Source organism: Nematolebias whitei, chromosome 17, assembly GCF_014905685.2.
Source record: "Nematolebias whitei isolate Nwh7 chromosome 17, NemWhi1, whole genome shotgun sequence".
Taxonomy (NCBI): Eukaryota; Metazoa; Chordata; class Actinopteri; order Cyprinodontiformes; family Rivulidae; genus Nematolebias; species Nematolebias whitei.
In genome coordinates, this window is record NC_056514.1 from 27563100 (window position 1) to 27576494 (window position 13395).

General features: G+C 39.6%; 1 protein-coding gene across 1 annotated transcript in view; it reads right to left on the reverse strand.

The window, feature by feature from the left end:
- The window catches only part of afap1l2 (actin filament associated protein 1-like 2), a 63593-nt gene continuing 50198 nt past the window's right edge, over positions 1-13395 (reverse strand). Inside the window, exons 5-19 of the mRNA XM_037691436.1 lie at positions 10862-10973; positions 10382-10593; positions 9574-9750; positions 9408-9494; positions 9165-9246; positions 8968-9072; positions 6430-6641; positions 4912-5057; positions 4746-4833; positions 4375-4616; positions 3084-3382; positions 1606-1779; positions 1347-1535; positions 1068-1198; positions 1-237 (exon numbers count right to left, since the gene is read on the reverse strand). Coding sequence (XP_037547364.1) covers positions 211-237; positions 1068-1198; positions 1347-1535; positions 1606-1779; positions 3084-3382; positions 4375-4616; positions 4746-4833; positions 4912-5057; positions 6430-6641; positions 8968-9072; positions 9165-9246; positions 9408-9494; positions 9574-9750; positions 10382-10593; positions 10862-10973 — 2283 coding nt within the window. The 3' untranslated portion in view covers positions 1-210. The remainder of the gene's footprint in view (positions 238-1067; positions 1199-1346; positions 1536-1605; positions 1780-3083; positions 3383-4374; positions 4617-4745; positions 4834-4911; positions 5058-6429; positions 6642-8967; positions 9073-9164; positions 9247-9407; positions 9495-9573; positions 9751-10381; positions 10594-10861; positions 10974-13395) is intronic.

Sequence of the window (13395 nt, forward strand, 5' to 3'; positions counted from 1 at the left end):
TGCTGCTACTTCCAATAGTTTTTCCTTTGCGATTAGAGCAAAACAACTCAACAAGTCTTTGTTAAAGAATATCCAGTGGTATCAAGAAGAGACCTCGTGTCTCTGTCCGACTGGCTTGTCTTAGTCTTGGTGCTGAACTGATGAGGCTCCATGGAAGGAGGGTGTCACTGTCTGACACAGATGTAGCGAACAGTGGTACAAAGTTTGCTTCTAGGTGGTGGATTTTTTCTCCCATTCCTTAAAAAAAAGAAACAAGCTTTAATTCAAAATAATCTGCAACTAGACAAATTGCATTTCCTATGGAAATGAGTGAATGCTGAACAACTTGCTGAAAAATAGCTAAAATGAGCTTAAAATCATGCAGAATTTTAGCTGAAAAGGAAGAACAAGCCTAAATTAGCAGAAGAAAGCAGAAAGAAAACATTTGTGCTGAATTATGTTTAAATAAGCAGAAGTGAGCATAGAAATTACGAAATTAGCTTGAAAAATAAAGGGCAGAAATTAGCATAAAAAATAAATGAAAAGTAGCTGAAAAGGCAGAAAGAAGCTTAAGCTACCTAAAGGAAGTGGAAAGAGCTGAAACGAGCTAAAAAAGTGGAATTATGATGATAAATGAGTGAAAAAAATGTAGAATTAGCTGAAAAAGCTCAAATTAGCATAAAACGGCTAAATAGTAGCGGAAATAGTAAAAAAAAAAAAAAAAGCTGAAACTTGCAGAAATGAGCTGAAAGGAGTGTAACAAGCTGAAATTAGTTGAAAGAAGTTAAAAGAAGCACAAAGATGTTGTAGTTAGCAGAAAGAATCAGAAAGGAGCACAAAACAGTTGAAAGTAGCTGAAAAAAGTTAACATTTACGAAGCAGAACAAAATGTGAAAGGAGCAGTTAAAGGTTGTAAACAGATCTAAAGACAAAAATTGTGGAACGAGAGAGTTGCTGAAAAACGTACAGAAGAAAAATGGATCACAATAGTGATCATTCATAAACGTTCACACGGTAATGATGTTCCTCACTCATCTGTGTGAATCATCAGCGTTCAACCTGCCAGGGTGTATGAAATCTAGCCTCACCTTCGCCTTTTGTAAGACTTTGCCTTTCGTGGCCAGGATGGAGGCGGGCCTGGTTTTGAGAGCTGTGGCAGAGTTGACTGGAGAAGCCGGCTCTGCATTGGTGTTGTTGGTTTGGGAAGATGCTGCTGATGCTGCTGATAATGATAGGTGGGGGTTGGGCAAGGTTGCAGCTCTAGTCTAAGAGAGAGACGGTAGAGAGGGTGACGAGGTATGTTTAAATTTATTGACGTCACACTTTCTGTTTAGTCGGCTGAGCACTGAGGGTGTGGAGCAGTAAACCAACCGGTGTGTCCTGGAGGCTGCTGTCCAGGGTGGTCCCCAGAGTGAAAGGCCCCGCCTCCACTTTCTTCAGACTTTCTTTCACTTCCACCAGTCGGAGCTCCACCTCCACCCTGCGGCGCTCTGCCTCTCGACACTCCTCCTCCTTCTTCTTCAGACGGACCTCTAAGATGACTTGACACTTGGGATCTGAAGACAGACAGCTGTCAGTCACTGCTTGTTTACTGCAAACCCCTCTAGTGATGAAGCGCAGACGTACCCTGGCAGGCGTTGAGCTCCTCCTTGGTTTCCCTCCTCACCCTCTTCAGGTTGGCCAGACTGCTCCTCACCTCCTCTCTTTCTTTCTCCAGACAATCTCGCTCGTCTGTGTAGCGTCGCATGTCCGCCTCAGTGCGGTTCTTGCCAAGTTTTATCTCTACAGCACTAGAACTCCCTGAAGAAACAAGAGTTAAAATTATATTTCACAAGCTAAAAATGAAAAGTCTAACATTATTTGAATAAATGCATTTCACCCGCCACCTTTTATGTCTTAGCTTTAGATCATCTGAGAATTAAGTTGAAGTTGTTTAGGTCAAACTTTGAAAATAGCTTAATCTCATGGGATATCAAGATTGTCAAACTCAAAAATATATGCTGGGAATCTCAGCAACTACTACGTCAAATTGTAGCTCAATATCTGTACAAATGACCAGATTATAGCCATTTTTGCATTGGCTAAGTTTGATTAGCTGTGATGCTATTATGAATTGGACTGACTCCTAAAGTCAAACAGTTACAGAAGTACATCTATTGATCATCTTTCGAAAGTTTCATCAAAATCTGCGCAGTGGTTCATGAGAGATTTTGCTAACAGACAAACAGGATTGAGTGCAATACTTAATGCCTAAGTTTTTGGCACAGGTCTTATGCAGTGAGTGTAATTTTGATTATCTGTTGTGATTTAATCTCAGCTACTACCACACTAATTTTTAGCAAGATATCTTTAAAGTTGACAGAGTTATAGTAATTTCTGTGTTTTCTAAAATCAGTTGACTGTGGTGGTTATTTTGAACTGGGTTGGCTCCAAACGTTAAACAATTGTATAAATACATCCATTGATTAAATCCTGAAAGTTTCATTAAAATCTATTCTGTGGTTCACAAGATATTTTGCTAACAGACGGACAGAGTTGACTCCAAATAGTAAACGGTAACATTTGAAATCAAGATTTTGCATTTTCTGGGGATGACTCAACTACTGTCACTCAAAATATTATCTTTTATAAGACACAGCCATTTTTCTGTTTTTCAAGATCACTTGACGGTGGTAGCCATTTTATACTGAATTGACTTCAACAGTCAAAATAGATAGAGCTTTAGTTATGATGTTCAGAGAGTTTCATTACAATCCTTCCATTGGTTCATGAAATATTTTTGTAACAGACTGACACAAACACACACAGACTCAAGAAAAATATAATTTGCATTCTGATGGTGGTCAATAAAAATATTGAACATGATAACTGGAAAGCAAGAACTTTGCAGATCTTTAGTTGTAGAGGAAACTACTTTCCACTAGAGGGAGCTAAAGGAGTAGGATTACTGTCAAGGAAACCCTACTAATGATGCACAATTCTGCTTTAGAAGAAAAACATCTTTAAGTCATGAAGAACGAATCTGCTTTTAATGTCGAGTATAAACACTGTTCATTTGTCCTGAAACAGAATTCAGCAAAGCAGTTGTCCCCATTTACACTCACCTATGGTATGTGCCTTCAGCCGTCCAGATTGCGGACTGTTGGGGAATAAGTTGGCAACAGTCTGAGTTGTTAGGCCCTTAGGGGTTTGCACCCCAGGAGAACCGAGGGCTTGTGGGACTCCAAGACTGAGCCTCTTGGAGCTCTCCTGACTTTGGGACGAGGTCTTGATTAGTTGAGAGTGCAGCTGTGCTTGAGGGTGAGTCGGTGATTGTATGTGCTCTGGCTTGCTTGTGGCAGGGGTTGACGTCGGCCCGTTTAATGCGGGAGCTGGATCTGGCTCGGTGCGACTGGTGGAAACGTCCTGGAACTGAAGCATTTTCAGAAGAACAGTTTTGGTTACCAGCAAGGCAGCATATTGAGTTTTCACCGCAGCAGTGACGTGCATTGATTCGATCCAAGTTTTAGAAGATTTTGTCCAAGCTAGGCTAGTAGTTAGCCAAACAAGAACCTGTTAATTTATTATTTTTCAGGCCTATGAACAACGTGCTTGCCAAAACAACAAACTAGTGTGAAACAACGGTATATTAGCTGATATTAAACCTCTACACGGTTTGTCTCTGTGGGTCTAGGCTTCACACTTGAACATTTGCAAAGTAACACCAACAGTCGGTTGCGAAAACAGCAACAAACTAAACAAACAATGTCACGCTAGAGTGTAACAGTTTCCTATTAGCTATTGTAATACAGCGTTCTTTCACATGGGTATGTAATTTTTGAGAAAGACTTGTTTTATATGCCTGAAAACCATTATGCTCTATGACTAATGTCACCATAAGGCAGTGGTTCCCAACCCTGGTCCCTGAGGAACACCATCCTGCATGTTTTAGCTGTTTCTCTGCTCCAACGCACCTGATTTGAATGAAAAGGTGACGAACAGGCTTCTGCTGAACTTAAGGATGTAATTACCATAAACCACTGAATCAGGTGCGCTGGTGCAGAGAAACAAAAACATGCAGGACTGTGTTCCTCAAGGACCAGTGTTGGAACCACTGCCATAAGGCACTAACGTTTGACAGAGTATCACTTCCAAAATAACCGGACTAGTCCTTGAAGCAAACAATGACCTAACTGACAAAGGTGTTTAAGGACGACTGTTTTAAGTTCATATTGCATTATCAAAACGGCAGAAAGGGGAACAGAAACAAAACGCGTTGCACCTTCATTTCCATATTTTAGTCACGTTCTCCTGAACTGATGTCGCAGTTTATTGCCATCAAAAATGTTTAAGGTGCTTTACAATGTGCTAATATTTAGAGATCACAAGGATCATGGCAAAATATTTGATGGATCTATCTCCTTATTTTGACTCGAATGATCCCGGTGTTCCTCTACATGGACTGGAGATGCACTAGACGTTTCCTTGTGAGGGGAGGTTTTATGTCCACTCACTGGATGGAGGAAGGAGGGCAAAGGAACTAGGTCCAGATAAATTTTGCTTCTGTCTTGTTCTGCATCTGCAGGCTCCTTGGTAAGTTCATTAACCTCCTGGACTTTGTTCTCCTCACGGTTTGGCTCGCTGTTCTCTTCAGCATCCTGTACGATTTTGGAGGAGGATGTTAGTGGTGGAAAACAGCCAGATATTCAAATGAAACTCAAAACAGTACAAATACCACGGGGATTCTTAACTCCTATGCCTACCTCAGGATCAGCTATGGATGCCACATCATCGTACAGCTCATTGGAGTCTTGAGAAATGGAAGGAATGGTGTCTATATATGTATTTGTCTCTGAATACCTCCTTTGCATCAAGCTAGAGACACAGAAATACAAATATTGTTGAAACATGGGGAACAGCTTTCTCTTGGAAACACCCAGGAAAATGACATACTAGAAGGACGTCTTTGCAGCGCTGATGATTGTAGAGATCCTCTCAGCATTGACGTAGTCGTAAGTGAGGTCTTCTGGGTCAGTTTTGGTCCCAGTCTGTGACAACAACAGGCCCAGCCAGTTACCCATATCTGCCGATGTTTTTGCCTGGTTCGGGGGAGGAAGGGAGAGAAAGAATCTGCATTCAGTACAAAGCAAGGTCTTACAACATCCTGAGTTTAAAGCCACATGGGTTTATTTCACATGCCACTCATCACTTTGAATTAATGAGACGATTGCTACAGCGTTATTTCTTATTTCAATCCCCTCCCCCTAAGCGGTGTGCGATGTGCTCGCAGTGTAGGCAAAGGAAGAACTCTGCTAGCTGAGAGTCATTCTGAACTCACAAGTGCTAACACATCCACAAGATCTCGCAATATTGCGCATAAGCTTATTGAAAGGTTAGACCGAAACGGCACGAAGATCGGCGTTCTTTCAAATAATGCTAAGCCTTTATTTATTTAAAGAGTTTTATAGAACTTCTCTATTTGAGCTGTATGGAATTAAACTAGCAGAATAATTTGATTACTCCAGAAAGTTCCTAAATAATATTTCTCGAGACCACTTTTCATCCATCCATTTATTTTCTTTACGATCGATCTTTACTATCCCGTCTCAAGCACTCACTGTAGCAATCGGGTACACCTTAGACTGGACGCGAGTCCATCGCAGGCCCACTTATTCACACACACACCTAGGGACAATTCAGAGTTACCATTTAACCTGACTTGTATGATTTCAGTCTGTGGGAGGAAAAAAAACACGCAGTTTGGAAGAAAAAAAAATAAAAGCAAGGGGAGACCTCAAGACTAAATATTAAATTCCAATGCCTATGACTAAATATGCAGTGCAGCTGGGTGGTACTGAAGGACTAATGAAAAAGGGTGTAGCGTTAGTCTCCAAATCCCCCAAAACATCCACACCCTTCACACTCTCACAAACACACTCTCATGTTCACAGACCACCCTTATGTGCTTATTATATAGAGCAAGTCAGCAAAGGTATAGTTTCAGCAAGAACAAATCAATAATCCAGTGAACTCGTGATTGCGCATGGACTTTGATGTTTTGAACCACTTTGGCTATGGCTGCCTCAGATGAGTCGACAGGGGGAGACGGTGGGTCCCAGAAACCATCTTATCACCAGCAAACTGGTCGGGCCACTATGGGAGTGTACTGCTTGTGGGACTGAGTTTGTTTGTGGCTCATCGGATTGATGAAGTCCTTTGGATGAAGGACGAAACGTCTCAGCAACAAAACAAACAACGTCCAGATGATCTGACTGAACTTTGTTGTATTTTCATGAACCGTTGCTCAAGCAGCAGTCACAACAAAAAAATACTCTCAACCTACAGAAACCTGCCCTGCTCTGGTCAGAGCGAACGTTAAGTCATAGGGATTTTTATTTATCTTACTTCTGCAGCAAAAGTAAGTTAATAAAGTGCAAAACAACAACAACAACAACTCCATCATTTATCTACCTCTAGAGTTGCCAGCTGTGTGCCGCCCATGTCAATCCTGAAGGAGTAGAGGTGCTCGGGGCTGGGGTCGGGCAAAATGTTGCAGCCCTCCAGCGTCACAACTGGCTGGCTCAGTTTGTTCTTCCCCTTTTCTTGGTAGAGCCACAGCTGTCCGTTCTTTATGAGACACCAGCATGGCCGCCACTGGCTGTTCACCAGTATGTTGAGGTATCCTAAAGGAGGATAGGAGGAGAAAATGTTTCTTTTGGTATTTGTATCTTAACCCTGGTAGTTGAACGTGCCAGCATCTCAGATGCATAAACTTTCAGCATAAACTTTGTGTTTGATTTCATTGAGCGAGTAGATTTAAGTTAGTATCTCATTAGACTTGACTGTTGGAGGCCGGAATATCTGCTCATCTTCATGCAGTTTTGAGTCACTGACAGGATTGTAGTCTCAATTAATTCTTTGAGTGTTTCCAACCTGACAAGCCAATTGGCCGCAATTTGAGGGGCCTGTTTTTTTTTTTTTATAAAAAGCCCCAAAACCTGCCTTTTTTATGTTCACATCTTGCAAGACTACCATTCTTGGCTATTGTCGTCAACCTTTGCCTACATTGTCCTGATGCATGCTCAATAATCCAGGTGAACCTAACAAGGTAGAGTCAGGTCCTCTGGACAGATCCTTCTTTCTTGAAATGTTACGTCTTTTATCCAAAAGATCGAACTGTTTCAACAAAGAATCCGTCCAGAGGACCCGACTCTACCTTGTTAGACTTTGTTTACCATATTTTTTGGACTATAAGGCACACTTAAAACCCTTACATTTTCTCAAAAACTGACAGTGTGCCAATCAGGGGCATCTTATGTATTAATTCTGGTTGTGCTTACTGACCTCGAACCAATTTTATATGGTTATTGTGATTGAGTTGAATAAAGTTCGACTTATCTGACTGTTTTGTTTCAGTTAATGCGCCTTATAGTCTGAAAAATCCGGTATATTATTACCACATCGGCTCACTTTGTACCAACTTTGGCAGCTGCTTCTGAATTTATCATTTACTCTGCAAGATTGCACTTTTGAAATGAAGCAGATTTGGAACAGTTTGTTAATAATTATTAATCATAGGTGTGGATTTTAGACCCAGACATTGGTCTTAGATGTTTGTTTGTTTGCTTGTTAATCAGAGGAGAGTTCCTATCCAGGTGTCAAAATACAGAGAAAAGCTTGAGACCTCCGCAACAACTCGGTGACTATTTTGAGAGAAAAATTCTCACCTAAATGTTTTGAACATAGTCCAAACTCAGCAGGACTGCGAGTTTCTGAGAGTGACACAAGAAAATTCCTGCACATTTCAAGACATTCGTGGAGACATGGAGACTCTCTTGCGATCCCCGTTCAACAACTAGTCGCCAACAGTTGCAGCCCGTAGAGAAACCAGCTTTAAGACTTGGTTTTTATCAAAGGCTGCACAGATTGTAACAAAAGGAAAACAATAATTTAATATGCTTTTAAAAATGTTGTCTAGGTTACATTTCAAAGTTCTTGATGCTACATTCAGGAAGAAAAATATTTGGGCATAAATTATTCATGTTACACATTTAATGTAGGCTTAGATCTTCCTGTTAGTAAAAACAATAAAAACCCTCCCAGCAGGTATTTCAAACACCAATATCTGAACGAAGAATTAAATGCACTATAAAGTACTGTATTTTTCAGCCTATAAGTCACTGTTTTTGCATAATTTGCATGCCCTGTGACTTATACGCCGAAGCGATATATTTATGGATTTTTCCCTCATATTTATAAACCATTTTTTGGCTGAGATATGACCGTTTTCTTTCATTCTGACTGAAAATATTGAACACTACAATTTTCAGCCACTAGATGGCACTCGAGTAGTTTGTGCCATGTAATAGGTAAAAAGTGGCTATTAATGACACGATCGACTTGCCATAGACTGTCACCTTTGTCCAGCTCACCTGGAGCAACCGTCAAATCAGCTGCATTTCGCTGTGCCGCCCCGGCGAAATGCAGCTGATTTGACCATTGAAGTGCATTTATTAAATAAAAGTTCAACTGAGACGCACCTTTGCTATAATAACAAGCAAACAAATAATTGTTTTTAGGTGGTTATCTTGTTAAATTTCAAAGAAATGCACAGCGAGTCCTCCCGTGCGCGTGCTTCCTTCCGCATATCGATGTTTGAAATGCAGCTGATTTGACCGTCAAAGTGCATTTATTAAGGAAAAGTTAAACTGAGACACACCTTAACAATAATTTTGAGCAAACAAATAATTGTTTTTAAATGTTAATCTTGTTAAATTCTTGTTAAAATCTTCCGGTGCACGCTCCCACGGCTGCCATTTGGCAGCCAATCGATTTTTGGCACATCGGCCCACATTTCCGGGTTGTCAGCGGTGACACATAATAGATGTGACATATACGGCGAAGCGACATATTTATGGATTTTTCCACTTTATTAGACATATTTGGACTGATGCAACTTATAAGGCGGTGCGACGTGTACGGCGGAAAATACGGTAGTTGTGTCTTTACCTGAGGTGTCAATACTCTTCTCAGGGCTCTCTAATGCTGAGGGTTTTCTCTTGGCGATGTTCATCAGGTTACTGAACATCAAACCTGCACCTGATTTTTTCTTCACTGCAGAATAATAAATAAATAAAAAGATATCAAGATCAAACCACTTTAAGGAAAGAAAGCACATAAAATCCAATTCTCAGAAGCTCACCCACCATCTTTTTCTGTCATTTCAGCATGGCTGTCTGTGCTGCTGCCGCTCTCTGAAGCCACCGAGTGTCTCTCATACAGTTCGCCCTGTGCGTTCATGCAGTCGTTTTAGATTTTTAAAATGCATATTTAAAAATGCATATTGTTAATAAATGTGGAAATACGATTTGATTGACACTTCTGTCTTATAAAAAAGCTTCTCAGGCCTGTTACATGTCTAGCTAAAGTGGATAAGCTTGTAAAAGTACCTTTGTGCAAATAAGCTTTGGTAACTCGGACGCAGGGTGTTGGAGGTCACAGTTTTCAGCTGGCTTGAGACTGATCTCTTGAATAACCTAAAGAACATAAAAGAGATGCATGTATTCTCCAAACTAGCAAGATAACATAACCCTTACAAAACGCTCAGTTTGTTACCTTCAGCCACTGCTCAGCTTGTTCGTTGCTTTGCAGGCCCAGAACAATGGCCTCCCCTCCGACTGGGACGATCTTCAGCTTGTGTTTTTTCCTTGGCTGCTTCTCTTTGTAAGTCACACTGCAGCCCTGCAGACTCACGTCCAGCAGTGGGGTTTGCTCTTTAGAGCTTTTATAGCACTGAGAGAAGCAGAGACAGCAGGCATCAGTGAAGCTGTTTAACATCTGCTGAATCGCACGTGCTTGTGGTGGTACGTAATATCATTCAAGTAAATTTATTCGGATTTAGTTAACAGCCAAATAGTTCACCTTGTCTGTTGATGATTAACTTGTTAAACCACTTTAGTGGCATTAGTTTTTGTAATTATCTTTGTATGTTTTCCATCCTGAGCTGTCAGACGGACTCTTAAACAATTTGTTAAACAGAAGAGATAATGATTAACAATGACTGTAAAGCTCAGACCATCAGCCTCCCACCACCGTGCTTTATAGTTAGAATGTGGTGTCAGTTATACGCATGCTTAGTTAAGTGTTTAATTTGAAAACCACAGTGCTGGTAATCATGGCTAAACGCGAGTGTGAAAATACATAAGCATAAACATGTCTTGTGGGTTGTTTTTTTTTAGATGCGCCTTTGCAAACCTAAAGTGTGCGTCCATTTTCTTTTTAAAGAGGCAACACGTTCTTTGCTCGCCTTTCAGCGCCCCTTTTTGCTCACTCTTTGTCTATTTGTACTTCATAAATTGTGAAGAGATGTAAACTCGGAAATTGAACTTTTGGATCGTGTTGCCTTTTTATTGAGTCTACCCACCAGCAGGCGATAGTCTTTGATGACACAGAGCTGTTTAGCCCACTGGCCAAGCCACTTTTTTCTCCAAAGGAAGGCACATATGCGAGCATCCTTCATCAGCTCAATGGACGCCTCTGCTGATGGCCACTGGTGCTGAGCTGACAATGACTTTTCTCTGGTCACTTCCTCCTCATCATAGGACTCGTATGAACTGCTAACTGCCTCTCCGTCATCTAAAAAAATAATTAAAGAAAGAGAGACAACAATGTCTGGCTGCTTTCTTGACCCTCTTGCATGGATGATTTTCTTAAATTAAAATTCTAAATATCATTGGTTGGTAGTCAAGATACGATCAGTAACATAAATATGAGCTCAGGTAGATCCACTTTACAAGTCTTTTAGCAACATCCTGCAAAATGAGCTTCAGTTGGTTACATTCTCCAAATTTGCCACTAGATACGACTAAAAAACAGACATTGGACTTTTCAAGCTAACTCTTACCATTGACAGTTTCCTCATAGGGTTGGGCCTCCTCATAGTAACTCTCTGAAAAGTCCATACAGGCTGGAACTGGAATTGCAGGCAAGGGGAAGGGTTCTCGACCTGTGGCACCCTGATAAACAAAATAAATCAAGTTAGGTTTTCTAGCCACAGGCTAATTTGCAAATCCAGTTCTTGGTTGGACTTTTATATAAAAAAAATGGCTAAAATAAAATAAAAATTTAATTAAAATTAAAATATAATTAAAATTAAACAGTTTCTTCACACACATGCCTGCTCCTCCATCCCCATGGGGCTCAGTGTTCACAGATTTGGTTTTGTTTCAACCATTTTTTCACCTGGGAATTAAAAACTCTAAGATCTGTTAATGGTTTTATTGCTGATGGTAAACTAATTTAGCAGAAAAAGCAGAAAGAACACATATTTGCTGAATTAGGTTTAAATAAGCACAAAAAATAGAAAATTAGCTAAAAAAAAAAGGCTGAATTTAGCAAAAAATAGCTGAAAAGTAGCTGAAAATGCAAAAAGAAGCTTAAACTACCAACAGAAAGTGGACAGAGCTGAAATGCGCTAAACAATGTGGAACTGGCTTATAAAGCTAAATTTAGCACAAAACAGCTAAATAGTAGCCAAAATACAGTAATAGAAGAAGCTGAGACTTGCAGAAATAAGCTGAAACGAGCATAACAAGCTGAAATTAGCAGAAAGAAGTTAGAAGAAGCACAAAATGTAGTTAGCAGAAAGAATCTGAAAGGAACACAAAATATCTGAAAGTAGCTGAAAAATTGTTTAAATTTGCACAAGGAAGCTGAAAGGAGCTGAACCAGAACAAAATATGAAAGGACCAGTAAAAGGTTGTAAACAAATTTAAAGATTTGAAGGATTTAAATGAGCTCAATTACTTTTTATGAGATTAAAAAGTGGCAGCAAAGGCTAAATATTTCAAAAAGCTAAAGGTGCACCAATACCAAAAGTCATAGATTGCCCTGAATGAGCTGAACGTTTTGATATAGAATTTGTTTGAAATAGCTGAAAAGCTGCGGGACGTGAATCGCACAGAAATATGTATGGAAGAAAAATTGATCACAATAGTGTGAACGCTTCATAAACATTCACACAATTGTAGTTTTTCCATTGCATTCACCATATGTTTTACTTAAGGTGAAAAAATGTGACAGCAGCACTATAATGCATTCAAACACACACACACACACACACACACACACACACACACACATTATTAATGTGTTGTTTTTGCAAACCCGAGTATGTGGTTAATCTAGCTATCACTGGAATAAGTATAAGCAGTTTCCTGTGTAACCAAACCATGTCTGACCCATGTGTCAGAGAGTCAGAGAGCAACATGTTTGCCTTTGGGGGAGAATGTACGAGTAAGCACAGAAAGTGGAGAAGGGAGCATGAACTTTTATGTATTTGTGTGCTTGTGTGTGGCTTTTCCTAAACTCAATCAGCAGTCTGGCTTCACTTCTGTCTTCCTTGTCAAGCCTCTTGTGGTAAAGACTGTCTGTCAAGCACAAAACACTCAACCAAGACATTAAATTAGCTATACAATCCAAAAAATACTTTGGAGACATCTGTTATCTTGAAAAAGTTGTTTTATTTGGCTTTTTCTGGGGACATTGGACCGGGAATCTTGAAGAATTTATATGTTAACGTTATGCTTATATATTTGGGCTTTATTGGTTTATATAAACACATATTTTAAGTTCAACAAATTAATACTTAATTCAGTTAGACCATTTTAAATACTAAAATGGGGACAGTTAAAATTCAGACACAAATAAAGTCTTCACGAGCCAAATACGTCAATGATTTCAGAAAAATACAATAAATACTTTTTTAAATACAGTATATTTATAGATTTTTGTAGTAATTGTGTATATTTTTCTGTATTCACCGTAATTTATTTCAGAAAGCCCAGCTTTTCTAGCATTTATAGTAATTAATTTTAGAAAGCACAGCTTTTCTTACATTTATGATCATTCATCTTGGGCAATGTAGTTTTTACAGCATTCACAGCAATTTATATCAGGCGGCGCAACTTTTAGATTTTTTACAATAATTTATCTCGGGGGCCTCAACTTTTACGGCGTTTACGGAAATTATTCGTAGGCAGCACAGTTTTTACAGCATTTACGGTAATTCATCTGAGGTGGCACAACTTTTACAGAATTTATGGTAATTAATTTACGGTAATTCATCTCAGGCCACTTTTCTAGCATTTACAGTAATCTCTGCATTTTGCCTGTGGTTTCACTCCACTTCTTTCTGCAGAGCGAAGCTGCCAGCCCACATTAAGATACAAGTCTAAAAAAATAATATGGTGAGTGAAGAAAACTAGCATGGCTGTCACAAAAAATACATTTAATACTGATATTCTGGGCCTTCCCCAGAGTAAAATTTCTTTTGGCAGACACTGCTGAATTCTTATTGACGACTGTTGGTGCATCATACAGAAACTAAAGCATTTGAGGAATTTTTGGACAAATTTGGAGTAAGTGTATCTAAGTAAC